Here is a 19,952-nt window from a genome sequence, read left to right as displayed (position 1 = left end):
ATTTCAGACATGTTTCCTAAAGGTAGCTTCTTACACGTTTTCCCAGGAAGGGGCTGATCTATTGTTAAGCACTGTAAATCCTGAATAACCTCTTGGCCTGCCTTATACATGAAGCTGCAATAGAGCAGATGAAAAAAACCTTTGACTAAAGCTGTGATCAAGCCTGTAAGGATATGTATCTGGAAATTCATCAGGAGTGTAGCAATAAAACTGTTCCAAGTGTGCAACCAAGGCCCTGGGAAACAAGGTTTGCTGGAAGTAATGTAGCAATTCAGACAGTTCAGTTAGACGAAGCAAAAAAAGTTAAAAGCTCTTGGTCACAAAATCTTTCACATCTAGCACAGATGAAGCAGACAGGTATCACATAACAAAGAACTCATGTGCCAGAAAATCTTGGACACCCCCCCCCCCCCTTTTTTTTCCCCCATATTTTTCATTCTGTTAGTCTAATCAAAAAAGTAACTTGAATATTGACCATCTTCATCTTAATTCTGAACCAAAGCGTAACATTTGCATGACTAATAGGAAATAGCATTCCCCTTTTGAGCTGAACATCTTGGATCTCTTGTAAGTACTGTGAAAAGGAAAGTAAGATCTTACAGCTACCACAGCTTTTACGTTAAAGCTACTTCATAAAACTTACACTTGTACAGTTCAGAGTATTTAAATTGTAAGGTTAAGGGACCTGTAATGATCATCTAGTCAACTGCCAGACTAGTTCAAGACTGACGAAAAGCTAAAGCAAATTAAGGACATGGTCCAAAAGCCTCTTACACACTGAGACGTGTGGGTCATCCACTACCTGTAGGAAGCCTCTTCTAGTTTCTGCTGCTGTCTGTTCTGTACACCTGAATTTATCTCCTACTGTTCAATATGACTTTTTCTTTTAAAAATCATTTAATATTTTACAACATAAAGACACTTGCTATCAACTGGTGGAGTATTCCTGTCATTAAAAGTTAAGTCATGTAAAAGCTTTTGTTCAAGCCATTTTGCAAGATAAAAGGTATTCACTTATCAGCGAAACACAACATCTATATGGCAGTTAAGTATTCTACCCCTTGAAAAGTCACCTACTTTTAGAGTAAGACAGTAGAAGTCATAAAACAGCTAGGTTTCAGAAAGGAAATGGAAAAAAGCTGATGGAAAATGAGGTTAATGCCATTTTCTTACCAGGATATTTCACAAGGGTTAATATTAACCAATGCTAACTAGTAAGCTTGTGAAAAGCACTATTGAACTTAACAGTTCTCAGGGCCCCTCTCTGCTGACAAAAACCATGGTCAAGAAACAGACTAATTGTGTTGAAACACAGAAACGGTGGTGGTGTGGATGTCAGTGTTGACAGTCACTGAATCACAGCCATATCCTACATTTCCATCTAGATGACCTTAAGTGCTGATATGGTTTGACTTCTTGGTGATCTGTTTTGATCTCAGCTACGTCAGAAGGGCTTCCTGCAAAGATCCTGTGCACTATAGACTTCAGAAAAGCAGTCAAATGACAAACAGTGTAAAAAGTTTTATTTGCTGTGTATCTTGCAACAATTCAAGTGTTACTCATCCTCAGCAATTTCTCAATTATAGTCTGTCACAAAATATGAATAAAAGCACTTTTTTTTCTGCATGTGCTGTGCCTCTCAATGTGCCAATAAAAACAATTACAGCAGATTAAGAACAAACTTACAGCATTCCTTTACTTTAGCTGGTTCTGAAACAGAGGCATACTTTTTTATTTGAGAGTCAACTCCAAGGGACTTAGCTAACTGCACGGCATTTTTATCATCACTGATTAGAGTCCCAAGAGCTACAAGCAACCTGAAAATGGCTTCAAGATCTTTAACAACTTCCATAACTGTGCCAATTACTGATAAACATTGAGCTTTGCCCTCAACGTTGTTGACTTTATGTAAGCATACAGCATAGTTCAATGTCAGCGTAGCAAGCGCAATGTGGATGTTCTTATTATTGCTTGATTTCATTTCTATTGCTTGTGTGATTATTTCATCCCTCTGTTCCATCATGAGCTTCTGGCCTGCCTGGCTGACAAAACAATTGCAGAGAGCTCGAAGTGCCAACAGCTGGTTTGCTTCCTTTCCTTTAGGGTTCAGAAATTTAAGGAGAAGGATGATAAATTGTACATGATCCTTTTCACTGCAGAAGTTCTCATTCACAGTGGGATGCCTGACAGACAATCTAAGAATGTCTAGGGCTGGAAAAACAATATCTAAGAAACAAAACAAAACAATTTAGTATTAATATTGCATTATATGCAAGTGTGCTGGCAAGTTTCAGACACAGAACTTCTTAAAGCCCTAGCTTTGGGAACAGAAAGTAACAACTTTCATGCAGAAAGATTCACATAAAGCACAAGTTGTCTGAAATTCATAAAGACAAGTATTGACAAACCCATTCTAGTTACACTTTAATTACTCACAAAAGATATGCTCCTTAATTTAGATTTGCAAAAAAATCTTTAAAATATTTCCTAAAAACTCTTAAGTGATAACACTAAAGGCAAGCACAAAATACGGTAACTAATCCAAAATGTTTCTGAAAGCTGCTCAGTGACTGTATACCCCTACACAGGCAGCATCTCCCTTTGTCCTCATTCCATATCCCATAGTTTAGTAAAACTCCTTACAGAAAGAAAAATGAGGGGGGGGGGGAAAATTAGACTACCTTAAACTCTGCCAGAATTTGCAAAAGGGGGAGTGGGGAGAGATGTCCTCAACTGAGCTGGAAATCCTTGTTTTCTTACAAGGAAACTGAGCGTTTGTTCAGTAGTTCCCCCCCAACTTTCTCAAATTTCAAATATATCTGGCTCCTTGGGTCTACTATCAGTATTCCATACTTATAACCTGCTTAGCTACTTATTGAGCAGTTTTTCCTGCAGATATACAGAATCTTTATAATTAATGTTTTGTACAATGCCAAGTCTGAAAGGTATGAAGACATCGGCCATCACCAGCTCCCTGCTGTGCAAAACAGCCTAAGCGATGGTACATAATGAAGATGAATTTTCAATAGCAAAATATTCTTCCCCTTAATAAATCTTTGACTGCATTTTCAAGAAACCAGTTCATTTAAACAGCATGTTTAAACATTTAAACTGCATGTTTAAATATTTCTATATGCAATGTATACTTTTTTCCCCAAATGTGCAGTAACCAAAACAGCCTTTCCAATCCATCAATATTGACATTATCAAATGAAAATATATCAGCTCTGCTTGCATTCATTCAGAATGTCATTTCACTAATGCAGTTCTGACCACATAACCTAGCTTCAGTAAGAACTTCTTTTCTACCATATTAAGCAGGAGCTACTTTTGAGATATTTCTAATAATTGATCTCCATAATTATTTTCATCTTCTATTTGATAACAACTTAGGACTCCAGCCTCACGCTTCTTTGCTCACGCTTCTTTGCTCTATTTCCAAACAAGCCGCACACTGGAGGATGCTCCTGCTAGTGAGATAACCATGACTCTTTCCATCAGTTTTCTCCTTTACATTTCATACTGTGCTAACAACAAAACTTGACAACCAATTACCAATTTCACAATTCATGCCTCTGCCCCTGCTACTGACTGGTGCTACCAGCATCTGTTTATCATCTTCTGGTTTCTACTTGGGTTATAAACTCTTTTGGGACAGACTCTGAGTAACAGCCAGCATAGTAAGACTTTTGGTTTGTGGTGAAGTATTGATGAGGTGACAGTTCAAAAAATAATTGCAAGTGTCTACCTTCTGGCCAGTTAACTGCTCTCCACAAAGTCTGAATTTGCTGTGCCGTAGGTGTTTCTGCAGAGGTGTTGCATGTTGCAGACAATAACTTTTCTAGGATTATCAGGTCATCCTCTGTAAGCTTATGTTCTTCACTTGCATTTCCATTAAGCTCCTTTAATTTGCCTGTAAGACCAACAGAAAAGGCATGGCTTTCTGACATTAGAACTTCACAAATCCAGATCTTGAATGGAGTACTACAAAAGCACTTTACAAACAAGTTACAAGTATCGTACTTGTTTTGGACAGCTTTAGATTTTAAACATTACTTTTCTCAGTTTCATCATTTTCTAATTTTAAGTTTTTAACCATCACAATGATTGCTACTACCGAGTTTCCTCTAATACTGCAAAACAAAGACTCAGAATTCACATCTTAGCCTACATGCAGGCAAAAATGCACTAAAGAATCATAAGGCCATTAGTTTTCATGACTGAAATATAACTCCTTTTTTGCTCTTTTCTATTATTAGGTAGTAGAAACAATAAAGAAACAGTATGTTCTTGGTGTGATCACAGGTTTTGTATTTTTACCTAAAGTAAATGCTTACCATATGCAAAATATGATTGTACCATGTCCTATATTCAAATGTCAATGTAATTTAAAAATCAAAGTATTGGAAATATTTTTATGTACGTCATGCTACACTAAATGCATCTAGCATTAAGCACCTGCCAATCATGGTCTGTCCACAGTCGATGAAAAGATGTCAACAAACACACAAGAAGGCAGCATTACATTAGTCCACCCTTACAGAGTTTTATAGTATGCACAAAAATCAACTGTGGGCCCTTTATGAAAAACAGCCATACAGCTCTTAAATCTATCCCAGTCCAGCCATAATATTTACAAGTGTATTTAACCATGCACTATTACAAAACTGCAGGAAACTCAGTAAACCTAATTTTCAGATTCTAAGCTTAACAAAACAACAAAAAAAAATCACAAGCCACTAAGCCTGTAACCAATACAGTTACCCTTCAAGACTACTGGACAAAACTAAACTGATGCACTATGTTTTTAAGACTAAGTAAAAATTCTGCTTTGCTATAACATAGGAGAATGAAAGTCAGATACTCTTGCTCTTCTCCCTCTACAAAGCTCTGTGCAAATCTAAGAGGAGGCTAAATTATTTACTAGCAGCAACCTGCAGAAAAGTTTTCTGGTTTGTGAATCTCTTATCTTCTCCCTTAACAAACACCAGAGTGCAAGAAAATTCAGGGAAACAGGACAAGGCTGACTGAATATTCTTGACTGATATTTTTCAACAGAAAAGGAAACCTGAACAATAGGTAGATGAGCAATACTGCAACAGAAGGCCCCAGAGGGTCCCAGAGAGACCTTGACAGGTTTGAGAAGTGGGCCCACGTGAACCTCCCTCAGGAGGTTCAAAAAGGCCAAATACAAGGTCCTGCACCTGGGTCCAGGCAATCCCCAGCATCATACAGGCTGGGGGATGAACGGATTGAGAGTAGCCCTGAGAAGGACAACTTGGGGACACCAGTGGATTAAAAATGGGACATGAGCTGGCAATGTGCGCTTGCAGCCCAGGAAGGCAGCCGTACCCTGGTTGCATAAGAAGCATGGCCAACAGGTTGAGGAAGGTGATTCTCCACTCATGAGACCCCACCTGAAGTACTGCATCCAGCTCCCGGGTCCCCAGCACAAGACAGACATGTACTTGTCACAACAAGTCTACAGTAGGGCCACAATGATCAAAGGGCTGGAACACCTTTCCTATGAAGAAAGGCTGGAATAGTTGGGGTTGTTTAGCCTGGAGAAGAAAAGGTTCTGGGGAGACCTTGTTGCAGCCTTTCAATACTTAAAAAGGGGCTTGTAAGAAAAAATGGAGGGAGACTTTTCATCAGGGCCTGTAGTAACAGGACAAGGAGTAATGGGTTTTAAACCAAAAATGACAGTGGAGCAGGTTGTCTAGAGAGGCTGTGGATGCCCTATCCCTGGAAGTGTTTGACGTCAGGTGGGATGGGGCCTCGAGCAAGCTAACCTAATGAAAAATGTCCCTGCCTATGGCAGGGGGGTTGGACTAGATGATTTTTAAAAGGTCCCTTCTAACCCAGATCATTCTATCCATTCTATGATTCCATGACTGTAAGGCCAGGAGCTTTCCCTCTCCAAGAAGCTAGACAAAGGTGAATAGTTTTTCTAAAAATCAGAATTTCTTGTTTTAAGTTTCCTCACCAGACTATATAGATAACTACAATATTTTCAAGCTCTATAAATAAAGGGGAGAGAAGGAAGAAAGAGATTTTTAAATTTGGTGATCTTCAAGACAGGTGCATTGTGAATACAAACTAGTTCTGTAAAACCCTTAAATGTACTAAAGTACTCTACAGAAACATACTGAAATAAACTGGTGATTAACCGGTAGAGATTCTGTGGAAATTTTGCAGGAAATACAGAGGAAGAGAGAGAATAAGAATGAAGCATGGGAAAAGACAAGGTAAAACAAGCCAATAGTAACTTTTACCAAAAGTGTGTCTAATTACTAAATTTTGTACACTGCCTTCTCTTCTTGTTACACAGAATGTTCCTTTTAAATAGAAATAAAACTCAAAAGATTACATTGTATGGCTATCTGGTGAGCTAAAATTTTCACGAGCAAAACCAGAAAGGGAGTGCACATGACCTGTATACCCAGCAGACAGTTCAGATGTCCTAGCTTGATAAAAAAAAGATGTCAGACAATAGCAGATAAGCAGAGAGGGGAGGGGGAAAAAAAAGATAACCTGTATTAGATAAGGGTTCTTGTGAAATTTACTTATACTTCTAAGCATTCAAATACATGCACCATTAAAAAGCAATTAATGCAATTTTAAAAGGTCAGAACCAACAAGCAGCAGGAAAGCTTTAGGAAATCACTTAGCTTTTAAAAAGATCTAACGTGAAGTTACTTAAAACAGATGAAAAACAAAACCAGCACTGAAATTAAAATGCTGACCCAGTATCTGTGTAGGATTGGCCTTGTCAAAGGTGAAAGTATCCTTCTTCGGAAAATAAATATTTTCAGCTTGAGCTGCAGCTAATTGGTAGACGCCCGTTCCTACATAAAGGAAATACGAAAAAGTTCAGCAGTGTACCAAAGTGTCTGACATAGAACAGTATCCTACCAGTAAGTCTCTCCTGCTGGACATGTCTCAGAAAAATATATTTTAAAAAAACTAAATGTTTATGCAAGTAAGTGTCATTCCTTATGTTATTTTTACATTCAAGGGTTAAAGCAATACCTTCAGAAACAGTTTTCCCTCCATGTAAAAATGTATTACACAAGTGTAAATTATTAATAGTGATTTCTGAATTACATGAACTAAATACAGGTATTCATAGGAATGGGTACTGCAGTTACACATGAAAATGGCAACAATTATTTTAGAACAAAGATCCCTTCTGCCCCTGAAATCTTATCTTTTCATTACTTTCATAATGAATATGTGAAGTATTTATATACTGGAAAATTTGCAGGTATGACAAAGTTAAATCACATGCAATAGTAGCCTGAAATCTCTTCAGAAATAGAGTAATAAAAAGCTTTAAGCATGACCTATAATGATTTCCTAGTATCACAAGTGAATTAGTGGCTGATACTGTGTAATTTCCATTAAGTACACATATCAGTTTCTTTGATCAACAATGTAATGCAGTAGGAAACTAAAAAGTCCTCTCAAAAAGCTTACTATTGTATATATTAAAGCTTCTGCGCATGATTCCTGCATGTAAAAGAAGGCTCTGTTATCCTATTTTGTGAATAATTTGCAGAGTATAAGCAGCTTCAATCCGCTCGTTTTTTTTAATTAAATATAGATTTGCATCAATATATAATCCATGTCAAAGTTAAAGTCAAAGCAAAAGATCAGGGATGATTTTCATTGGCAGGCATCATTACTTACCTGTATATGGATCAGCTGGAGCTACTGCATTTGATGCTGAACTAGGAACATAGCGACCAGCACCTGAATAGAGACATAAGGCTTTTTAAACATCATCACTGGTAAATAGGTAATGTATACCTGTATTTAATAACTAGTTTTCAAACATCACTATTACAGGCGTTATTCTGCACTAAAGGAATTCAAAAGAAGTCTTCAACACTTCCTAAAATTTCAGGATTAAATCTGTGCCTATGTGTGAGGGTGGTGGTGATAATGGCATTTGCAAGCTAAGTGACCCACAGCTGGGAGACATTTTGGCATGGTCTCTGGTACCCACTGGCGGCACAGAGGCCCTCACCAGATACCTTATCTGTGACAGGCTCCAGGGGGAGGGCACTGCTGCCCAGGCCTGGCCTCCCTCTGTGCCTGGGGCCAGCAGCTGCTTTTTCTGTGGGAGGTGGACTTGGACTCTGTGGCACCGAGGCCTCTGGTGAAGGAACTGTAGGGTCTTGCATCTGCAGACACCACAGCCTGAGCCACACAAATCAAGAGAGGAGAGATAGCTGGAGACCACAGTAGAAGATGAACAGAGAAAGACTGACACAATGGGGAAGGCCAAAGGCTGCAGGTTTTGGCAACAGTACAGAGGCTTCACTCCACCTGTAGTTCTGCAACTGCAGAACAGGCACAGTGCCCTGGCACAAGTGAGGACTCTCAAGAGGGGATGCATCAGAGCCAGGTGAGACTGTATATCATGTCTGCAAAACGGGGAAAGGTAAGCAGCAGTGATGGGAGGCTTCCTCCTGTAGGGTATGGAGGCACCCATCTACTGACCTGACCTGATCTGATATCTTGACAGGTTGGTGTCTGCTGGGGGCCAGGATGCTGCAGGGAGACTGACAAGACTTGCCTGGCCTTCAAACTACTACCCTGCTACTCTTCCACAAGTCCTGGAGTCCTGCCAAGAAGTCCTGGAGAGTATCAAGAGTGATTAGAGAGCTCTATAGGCAATGGTAAACGGCCCAAGTGGTGTTTTTTTTGATGCTGCCAGCAAAGCAAAAAATATTTGAGTAGAAACGGACTCATGAAATGGGTCAGAAATTTGCTGCGTGGCTGGTTTTGCAGGCAGGACTTTGGCATCAGTGACTACAGGACCCTCTTTGAGGAGCAAGAGCTACTAAGCATGGATGGGAGAAGTCTGACAAAGCAAGGCTGGAACGTCTTTGTAAACAGGCTTTCTAAACTAGAAGATGGACTTTAAACTAGCTATGTCAGGGAGAGTTAGAATCTAAGATTTAGGGTGGAAGGAAAGGAATAATAAAGAAAAAAAAAAAGCTACTTCTGTGAACATACCCATTCCCGCGTGGCCATGACTATGACAGTTTGACAAAACATAAGGTTTAAAACCTTACTCCTCTACCAGAAAAGACAGTGGCAGGATGCAGACCAGACAGCAGAGGGCTCTCCTCTGCTAAACATACTTTGACAGTGGCAGAGTCCACCTTACCAGTCTGGCCCACACTACAGCCTCAGATGGAGAACTACAAGCAACAGCGGTCTGGAGCCAAACACTGAATGCAACTGAACCTGAAAAAATACACATCTTAAATGCTATCAAGACAGATTATGAATTTACATTACCTGTGAATGGATCTTCTACAGGCAGTGTGCTTGACCCAGTTGAAGAGCCTGGGACATAACGTCCAGCACCTAGTGAAATAGCAAGACAAGGCATGACTACTATACACAGCTTAATGTTTTTAAATGTCAATACTTTTCACACAGAAGTAGCTCAAAAATAAGGCCAAACAAGAGGTCTTACAGTTTATTGTAACATTACAATAAATCTAATCCTACGCAGGCAAATGCCCCCTGATGCAGAACAAGTTCTGCCTAATTTGAGTGTCAGAAGTTTTCTTTTCTGTGGCATACGCATTACACATTTGAACACAGCCAAAGGATGACCGCAGCTCCCCAAATTACATATGAACCTGATTAGCCTTATGTTTACATTTCTATTTCATTGCAAGAAAAAGATTTAGCTCAATTATTTTAATGACATTTTATTCCTAACTTCATCTTTGTGAAACTAGTTGAAATAAGTGGTTTATGTTGTAACTGTGATAAGCAGGATGTAATTGATTAATGTGGTTCACCTTGTAAGTAACTTGTTCCATTTCCTGCCCAAAAAAGGGTCATTTATGTATTTTGCTCAGTTTCAGTTAATTCTCTAGCTAATTTTTTTTATTTATTCATTGCCTTAACAGCACTCTTAAGACTAGTATGAAAAGTGCAAGGTTTTTCCACCAGAAAAAAAAAAAGACTGAAAAATACAACTGGCTTGATTAAAATTTTGTTGAAGATTTGTTCCAACAAATACTTCAGAAGTTTGTCAAGTTTGCATATTTTTCTTGTCAGATTCATCTGTGCCTTGCCCTCAATCATTTGTGGACATGAAAGTCCTGTACAAAAAGTGCAAGACCTACAACACTGAAGTGTGCCTGAACAGTGAGGTGGATTGAAAACTTGACTGCACAACCAGTCTTGGAGGGTAGTGATCAGTGGCACATCTAGTTGGGAGGCCAGCCACTGGTGGTGTACCCCAGGGGTTGGGAAGCTGGGCCAGAGTGCACCCTCAGTGAGTTTGCTGATGACACAGAACTGGCAGGAGGGACTGAAGTAATCATTTAAGTTTCAGTTCTTTACCTGTATATGGATCTGAAAATTGAGCACTTGTACTCAACAGTGTTTGCCCCTTAGTGTTGTCCATAATAAACTTGGCCACCTGATCCAGAAACATAGGATTTAGGTCATTCTTTTGCAGGAAGTTGTATGCAGTCAGCCAAGGATCATCAGTGATACTATATGGTAGTTTGTAGGAAGGCCCACTTTCATTTACATCAATTGTGAAAACATAGTCATACTCCTTTAAGCAGAATAAAAATAAAAATAAATTAGAATTTGTCAGCACTTTTTCCATAAGATGTATCAAATGAAGACTAATAATGACCAGGGCTAAGCCTAGAAACTTTAATACTGCTGCTTGCAGCCTGTATTAATAATAGTATCCTACACAGCCTGCAAGTAAAAAAATACTTAAACCATACTCTGTGTTTTCCAGAATTCTTTGTCTCATGAAAAGCAGGGTAGAATAACATATCATGATAATGTCTGTGCAGAATACAAAACAACAGATACATCAGACAACTCTTATGGCCAGCTGTGGCTGCCTGCAAGGGTATAAGGAAGTGAGATGCCTCAAAATACTTTCATCTTAAAAACACACTTGCAAAACTAGAAAACAATAAACTCCTAAGGTTTCATTAAACCATGTGAGACATAAAATCAGTATTTCAAGACATTCCTTTTGTAGTGGCAAAAACCAGAGACTTTTCTGTGTATATTTCAGTAAAGGAAATATTTCTCAGCTTATCTGTCTTCAGATTCAGAAGTTAATATAGAAAAGGAGCACAGAAAGCCTGGTACCTAGTATTTTAGGTAACCCTTGCATTTTAAGTTTTACTGTTCACTTATTTTGGAAAGGAAGTTAAAACTAACTTTTCAAGATAGTAACACTAGAGAACTTTCTCATTTCTCTACTAATAGTTTCTTTCCAAAATAATTTGTTTCCATTGACTTGCTTGTTTTACAAAATGTGTTTCTAAAGTAGTAAAGCGAGTAGTACTTATTTATACTTCTGAGTTTTTTGTCATCTTTGATCTATTACAAGTACCAAGTACATATTTTCTATATTTATTTTATCTATGCAAAGACTGGACTAAATTTTTAATGGGAAGTGAAGCACTTTACTTAGGAAGCAATAAAACCAATTAAAGTTGGCATATACCTTTCCTTCAAATAAAACCTTTCCAGATGTTTGCTGCGTGGCTCCAGAAGAACCAACAACATCGCCAATCTTTATCCACCTTCGTTCACTAACACTCCACTGATACGCTTCTACTTTCCCATTATCTTTAATAAGCCGTGTCTGTCCATCTCTCGTTCCTGTAGACAGGAGTGTTAAGAGTTTGAACAAACTCAACAATACAATTTACTTTGAAAGAAAAAAAAGAAGTATTCAAATAGTGCTCAAACTTAAAGATTAAAAGATAGTTCACCAACATTTAAAGTCACAGCACAGGAAGTAGCTAGATACTTGTGGTTTAACCCCAGCTGGCAACTAAGCCCCACACAGTTGCCCTGGTGGGACGGGTGAGAAAATCCAAAGGGTAACAGTGAGAAAATTTGTGGGTTGAGATAAAGGCAGTTTAATGGGGAAAACAGAAGCTGCTCACACAAGCAAAGCAAGACAAGGAATTCATTCAGCAATTCCTACCAGCAGGCAGGTGATCAGCCATCTCCAGGAAAGCAGGCTCTGTCACGTGTTAACGGTTACTTGGAAAAACAAAATGCCACGACTCTGAACATCCCCCCTCTTCTTTCTTCTTCCTCCAGCTTTATATGCTGGGCATGACATCACACAGTGTGGAACTCACCTCTAGTCAGCTGGGGTCAGCTGTCCCAGCTGTGTCCCCTCACAACTCCTTGTGCCCCACCCCACCCCCCCCAGCCAACTTGCTGGTGGGGTGGCGTAACGAAGATATCCCTGAATTATTAGCAGTTTCCAGCACAAACAAAAAACATAGCCCCATACCAGCTACTATGAATAAAATTAACTCTAGCCCTGCCAAAATCAGCACAATACTATATGCTGCAACAAGAACAGCAGAAATCTTGACAACAAGATTTTATAATTGTGGTGATGATATCTGACACCAGACTAGAGTTGCAAAAGCAGTCCTTAAGTATTCCAGAAGTTTACCATTTTCCCAGGGAGATGACCATCAAGAAAGGTGATATTCTCCCATGGTCTAACAAGCTGGAAAGCTTCATATGATTGCAAGATTTATGCCACTTGCTGATCAGGGCCAAGGGCTGAGGTTACTGGTTACTTCACCTTGGGATAAAGTATTTGTCTATTTAAGAGTAATCTTAACTGCGACTGCTTCCACTGTATTGTCAGTAATCTCCTGAGTACCTGGAAAGTGCGAACTGAGCCAAGATTTAACTATTTTTCAAGCCAAAAGCTAAAGAAAAAAATTTGCAACTACTGTTCTTTTAGGAAAAAAATTCCACATCCAGCACTACTTTTGGAATTTGCTGTCTCATATACTAATGGCAGCTGGCATAGTGGAACCAAAACATCTCAAACACACTGCAGCATCCTGAATTCAACCTTTATCTAAATTATAGGAGAAGTATTATTTACCGTTTTAGTTTAATTATTTTTTTTTAGACTCGCCTTCAAAAGAATCAATGAAAAGATATTAGAGCAAAATTAGGCATTTTTTCTTCAGCAACTCTACTGAAAGAGATCAAAGCCTTGATTTTTGAAACTACAGGAAGTCTCAATACCTCAGAACCAAGATCTGGAGGCACCTCTAACATGACAAAAGAACAACTTACCAGGTTCCTCAAGATGTTCTCTTCCAGGAAGGTCATTAGCATCAATGTCTCCTAAATCACCAGTTTTAGGGTCAATGGATGCTTGGGAAAGCTCATTTTCAAAGGCCTGAATCTCCTCAGCACTTGCTGTACGTTCCAAAGACTCTGTAAACACTCTTATAATTCCATCACTGAATGGAGAGAAAACATTGAAACAGAAATAGTAATACCCTATCTATAGTATCATTTTAAAATCAAGGTAGGATATGCCTATCAAAAGGGCTCTTTATACAGACAGCACTTGTGAGTCCATTCTCAGTCTGTTCATGGTTTACCACATTCTTGAAGAACTCTACCTCTGCTATTAACATAACAAGAGGATGACTTCGTGGATGAAGTACAGCACATGTTTAAATTTAATCCCCACACATACTGTGATGGCTGTATTTTTAAATGTAGATGAAACTGAAATCCAAAGTGAAGCCTGCAATTTCATCCAGGGTTTGCAGAGTTATATCCAAAAATACACTGACAGTGAAACCTCAATACCTTGCACCAACCACGATGTCACCATTGTCTAACACACAGCAGCACCATACAGACTGAGCTGGGAGTCTGATTGTTTGAGCACATTCCCCTTGTTTCCAGATTCTAAGAGATCTATCCTCTCCAGTAGTTACAAAATCTGAAAAGGAAAAAAATATTAAAACTTCTAAAATTTATTTTTAGTGCACTGTGATACTAGATACCATTCTAGAACAGGGTACCTAAGTCAGAACTGTCAAAGAACCTTTCTACAATTTAATACTTATCTCAATTGCAAGAATACCACATAGTTGTGGTGCATAAAGTGCATAACTGCAGACTGAGCAGCCAGATAGGAATTCAATCATGCTTGAGACAAACAAAATAGATTCCTTCCTCTTTTTTTAAGAGTTTAAACAAAGAACTTTGAACAATTTTGTAACCGTCAGTATTTTATCTTACACTGTATTTCCATACTTTCACATTTGCTTTAAATTCAGATTTTTGCAAGGTAGGTCTGCTTTTTCAGGAAGCACACATAAAGCACTCTCTATAATATACTCTATACAAAGGAGTCTGTAAACTCCTCAGTGAGTTTTGAAGCATAGGACATTTATGACATTTCACATCCACTAACATACATGCACTTTACCTGCTGAACAAACGCCCGTGTCCCATACGCCACACAAAGGTCACTGACTTGAGAGCTTCTTCTGCAACTGTCTGCAACAGTTAGTTCTGAACCTCTAAACTTCTAACTCTGAAACCAATGCAACTAAGCCCCACACATAGAATTCTTAACCTAATCTATTTATAATGTATTTCGAAAACTTTCTGTGGAACTATCTAGATTTCCATTACTTCAAACTGGTAAGCCATGCATTATCATTTTAGTACGCTGCAACAGTGCTGAAATACAGGTGTCAACCTAGATGATAATTTTGCCTATCACTTTGCCCAAGTTTCACTTAAGCCTTACGATTAGGCCTAACCCAGGACCTTTCATCTCATCTACTGCCAAAACAATTCTGCCAGAGGTGTGAAGGTACGATTTGGAGTCCATTAGAGAAATTGTTTTAATTATTTACGCTAAAGGAAAGAAGTAAATTAAACACTACTGAGTTCTTCAGTTGTGGCAGCTCCACAAAACTAAAGAATGCCTACCTTGACACTTCATTTTGGAAGAATGTTGGGTAACAGTCGCAATAATAATCCTACCTTTACACTGAGGGATGACAGAGATGCTGTATATATAATTTGTATGTCCGTAATACACCTGCAGACACTCGCCAGCGATCTGCCATCTTCGAACACTAGCATCATTAGCACAGGAAAGGAATTCCACTTCACTGAGAATAGCTAAACCTCTCACGCAATCTTCATGTCCTTTATAAAAGAAAGGAAAACTTTTAATGCGGCTCTTCTTTATATTAGCCGCAATAGACCATTTCTATTTAGTTCACATCTAAGTCCTGCCAAACAACTTTCATTATAGGAGCCGTTAAAAAAAGAAAAGCAATTCATTGCTCACTACTTTCTGGGGAAAAAAATCTAGTTCTTTTAAAAGTGATGTGATTTCTGAGCATATAACATAAGAGACTTTTAAAATCCTAGGAATTTTTCAATTTATCTACAGTTTTGTGGTGCTTTGTGGTTTTCTCTTCTTAAAAGAGCACATGACCCAGATGAAATTATCATCTTCAGGAATATTTACCAGTGAATGTTCTTTCACATCTGCCTGCCTTCCACAGTTTAATAGTTTTGTCAGCTGAACCAGTCAACATTAAACCCTGTTCAGGTAGTATTTTCACTGCCCATATTGCAGCTGTGTGACCCTGCAAAAAACAACACTGTTAGACTCGTCAAAATCAAATTCAGAGTACCTATTTTACAGTCATGTAGAGGAACTCCATACCTTTAATGTCATCATACATCTGTCATTCAACCAGACCTTGGCTGTTGCATCCCATGATCCACTTAATAGTGTGCCAAATTTCCCAGATGAAAGGCTGCAAACTGGAATGAATGTTCAAATCAGCACTGACAAGTGTCCTGCATTGCCACCAGTCTTATGCCAGCAATTTAAAGAGATTTACATGGTATTAGTAGCATATTTGGCGTTAAGAAATTTGAGGAAGAGTTAAGTGGAACTGCAGTTGCACTGAACCACAGAAAGGAACTTAAAAATCTCTTCACTTTAGATTACAAAGTTTCACATCTTTTTGCCATTCACATTTTAAAATTTCTCTTAGTACTAGATCTCTTCTCCTCAGGCTAGAATATGTTGACAAACAGGTTAGACAACTAGTCAAGACACAGGATTAATGCAAAGGTTTAGTTTTGATAATACAGAGAAGGCTGAAATGTCATCAATGTACACTAACTTATGTCCTCAAGAAGCAAGATTTTGCACAAATAATACTTAGCTCATCTTCTTAGAATGCAGCTTACCAAGAAATTGTAGTGCATTAAAAATTTTAGCAAGAAGGTAATCTGAAAATGCTCCAGTAATACACAGGTATATAACTGAAGACACAGAGTGCTGATAACGTTTACTAAAAAGTTTTAAAAAAGAGCTACAGCATAAATGGAGTACCCTGTCCATCTGATTGTTCATAAAAGTATGGTCTTACGTTTCTTGCTTCTGTTGCTCCCCAATAAGTACTCTACACCACCACTTGTCATGTCCTACTTTTTCCCCTGCTTTAAAACAGATTTTACAACTAATGTAATTTTACATTTTTTACTTTTTTACTTACTGTAAAAATGGCTACTAATACTTTTTTTTGTACGGGAATCTACAATTTGTCTAGAACACCTCATTCCTTTTCACACCTCTGAGGGGAGGATGTCACATGTCCATCCCAGGTTTCTGATAAAATAGATAAGCTATTCCATGCCTCTTTAAACAGTGACATTATTTTCTTTCTTTCTCAGATAAATCCAAGATGTTTATAAGATAAAAATACATTTTAGGCGCTGCTTAGCAGTCAGGGTACTTTCAATCTGGTCTCCACAACCATTCTTTAACACAGTTTAAAGATCCCCAGAATCTCCATGACTTGAAATGTTTATTCTTGACAGCCTATAATTACATGATCAGACAGTTCAAAGGTCTATTAAATAGTACATCAGCTCACAAAAATAAAACTTGGTATGCTAATATGAGAACTGCTGAATCTTTTATATCTGGAGAAAAGGTATACAAAAAGTTGGTTTAATATGTCACATGTTGCAGTGACCTGACTGAAGAGAGATGAAATTTCTGCAGTGAGCTTTTAGTGTTTACTATGTATTTAAAGTTCTGATTAGTATTAGATCCTCATCTAAGTAATACAATGGGCAGTGAAAACTTGTTTATTTAGGAAGCTGACTTTTTCTACTTCTATCAATTTTGACATAAAAATTAAGCTTGATACATGGAGAAATAAATTAACTTCTTAAAAATGCAACTCTTGGCAACACAAACTGCCATGTGTTCACACATATAGTAAAAGCTCAAGCATTCATCATTATAAACTTGAAAATTTTGCCATGAACTGTCACTACACAAACTGAGATTATAAAATCCTATTTGCAGAGACCATAATGAAATAGCTTGCTACATTAAATACCAAAGAAAAAAAAAAAAACAAGTTTTGTAACTTCAACAAACAAATCATGTTAACTTTTATGCAACACACTCCAAAATAAAATGACTACATACCTGTGTTCTTATGACCCTTAAGGATGTAAAGGGGAGCTGTGCTGTCAACTGTGAAAATGCAAATATTGTGATCATTGCCACCAGTTGCAATCAGCCCACGAGGATAGAGGTCACTTGGAGGTATGATGCACACACAAGATACAAAATTTGAGTGGCCACTCATACAGTGCATTTCAGTAAAACCCCTGTTAAAACTAAACATACATGGTAATCAGTTCAGAGTCATGACAAAAACAGTACTTATTTGAGGCACTGAATTACAATAGGTTTTTTTACACTCCACCTCTTGAATTAGTAACTGTGCTTGCATTTTGCTCAATAAATACTGTGGATGACCTAGAAGGACTGAAAAACTTAAGAGAGAAGTTCTATCCTAGCATCCCAACCCAGTAAGCAGTATTTAAAGCCTTTCACTTATTTTTCAGTAATAGTAGGCCTAGGAGGACTTAGTTTTGGTTTTCCTTGCTCACTGGCAAACACTATGCCCAATTCGATCAGAAGTAGTTACAGATTGCCTTCCTGAAATCTTTTGCTACCTCAATATTCAAGTATGTATCCTAATACACCCTAAAATAACAGAACACATAAACAAAGAAATTCTACTTCCTGCCAGATCTATTCACTGGCTCTTAATTAGGAGCACTGTAGGGAATGGTTAAATAGATTATAACTGAGTCAAGCAGCACCCTTATTTCTTATGAGTAAGTTACTCATGTCTTCCTCACACAGTCCTCCAAAATGATGGGTTAGAATTAGACCTCCTTTCCTGCAGTAAATTTCTAGGCAATTTAACAAATTCTTCCCCTTGTGATGACAGATTCAACAAGACACAATTCGATTAGTTAGTCTTATAGCTAGACCAGAGGGGGTCAACTAGAAAGTGACAGTGATCAATTTAAACACCTGTATGTATTCAGGTAAATTTGCCAATTACCTCTTTCACCGAAAGGCAGCAGAAAGTGTATTGGGTTTGTGTGGCAAAATTTGGAGGGTAGGGCATGAGGCTACGGGAGCAGCTTCTGTAAGAAGCTGCCCCCATGTCATATAGAGTCATGGCCAGCTAGCTCCAAGAAGCCAATGTACCCACTGCTAGCCAAGCCCGAGCCCATCGGTGATAGCGGTAGTGCCTCTGTGATAACATAGTTAAGAAGGGATAAAACAAGTCTGCAAAACAACCTGGCTGCACAAGAAAGGAGTGAGAATATGTGAAAGAAACAACTCTACAGACATCCAGGTGAGTGAAAGAAGGGGAAGAGGTGCTGCAGGTGCCAGAGCAGAGGTTCCCCCCCAGCCCGTGGGGAAGCCCCCGGTGAGACGGGCTGTGCCCCCAGCCCCTGGAGCCCACGGGGAGCAGCCCCCCCCCCCCGCAGCCCGGGCAGGGCCCCACGCCGGGGCAGGGGGACGCCCCGAGGGGGCTGTGACCCGCGGGCAGCCCGCGCTGGGGCAGCTCCGGGCAGGGCCTGTGGCCCCGCGGGGACCCGGGCTGGAGCCGGCTGGGCCGGGGGGGCTGCGCCCCGCGGGGGGGCTCACGCTGGGGCAGCTCACGGAGAGCTGCGGCCCCTGGGAAGGCCCCGTGCTGGAGAAGCTCACGGAGGGACCCCGGAGTGGAGCAGGGGCGGTGTGAGGAGCCTCCCCCGGGGCGGCAGCAGCGGCGGGGACAGCGTGTGAGGGACTGACCGCAGCCCCGCTCCCGGCCCCGGCGCCGCTCGCGGGGGGAGGAGAAAACTGGGAGCGCAGCTGAGCCTGGGCAGAAGGGAGGGGTGGGGGGAGGGTGTTCAAGATTCTGTTTTAGTTCTCATTATCCTACTCTGATTTGACTGGTAATAAATTAAATTAATTTCCCCATTCGAGCCTGTCTTGCCCACGATAACATCAAGGGCGCGGCCGCGGGGACCGGCCCGGCGCGGCCCGGCTGCCCCTCCGCGCCCTCCCTCCCGCACGGCGCCATCCGCAGCGGTCGCCCCGGCCCGGCCGGCACCGTGGCCCGGCACTCACCCGTCAGGAGCCCACAGCCGCGCAGTTCGGTCCCGGGAGACGGACACGAAACCGCCCTGGGGGAAGAGGCCGCGGGTCAGACCCCGCACGTCCTGCCCATGCCCCACCAGGGAGCAGCGAAGCCGGTAGCCGCCGCCCTCGTCCGCCATGGCGGGAGGCCGCCGAGGTGTCCTGACACAGCAGCTAAACCCTCCGATGTGGCCGCCGCCGCTGCCACCGGAAACCGCCAAGCGCCGCGCCGGAACCGGTGTCAGCGGGCGCGCCGGCCGGGGCGGCGGGCCTCCACGTCCCGGCAGGCGCCGCGGCGCAGAGCGGGCCGCCGTCCCTCGGCGGGCGGAACCAAGCCTGCGCATCTCGCGATAGCCGAGCGCTGCTCGGCGCGGTGGTTGCTGCGATACCGGCTCCGTTGTCGGCGGAGGGTTAATGGCTGCTGGCGAGTCCGGTGAGAGGGAGAGGCTGCCGCGGCCCTGCGGGCCTTCCCGTGCTATAGCGGTGGCCGTCGGCGCTGGGTGCCCCTCAGCCTGCCTGCGGCGAGTTTCCGTAGCCCCGGGGGAACGGCGGTGCTGCCTGCCGGTTCGGGTGGCGGCCGGCGGCACCGCCATCTCAC

At 40.8% G+C, this 19,952-nt stretch overlaps 2 protein-coding genes across 3 annotated transcripts in view; one reads left to right on the top strand and one right to left on the bottom strand.

Moving 5' to 3' along the window:
• Positions 1-1,506: 1,506 nt before the first annotated feature.
• On the bottom strand, positions 1,507-19,947 carry PLAA (phospholipase A2 activating protein; the record flags this gene model as incomplete). The annotated part of the gene is made up of 14 exons (XM_080372686.1): positions 1,507-2,226; positions 3,749-3,913; positions 6,747-6,848; positions 7,693-7,755; positions 9,316-9,384; positions 10,381-10,600; positions 11,522-11,679; positions 13,141-13,310; positions 13,669-13,804; positions 14,863-15,030; positions 15,359-15,479; positions 15,560-15,660; positions 17,351-17,544; positions 19,346-19,947. The coding sequence occupies 14 exons, from the start codon at positions 19,945-19,947 to the stop codon at positions 1,661-1,663; spliced, it is 2,835 nt and encodes a 944-aa protein (XP_080228812.1). The 3' UTR covers positions 1,507-1,660.
• IFT74 (intraflagellar transport 74) overlaps positions 19,662-19,952 on the top strand; it is a 38,350-nt gene continuing 38,059 nt past the window's right edge. For both annotated transcript variants that reach the window (XM_080372690.1, XM_080372693.1), the window contains exon 1: positions 19,662-19,787. The gene's annotated coding sequence lies outside the window, so the exon portion shown is untranslated. The remainder of the gene's footprint in view (positions 19,788-19,952) is intronic.

The sequence above is a fragment of the Falco punctatus genome, assembly GCF_963210335.1.
Source record: "Falco punctatus genome assembly, chromosome: Z".
Classification (NCBI taxonomy): domain Eukaryota; kingdom Metazoa; phylum Chordata; class Aves; order Falconiformes; family Falconidae; genus Falco; species Falco punctatus.
This window is presented reverse-complemented; position numbering and strand designations above follow the sequence as displayed.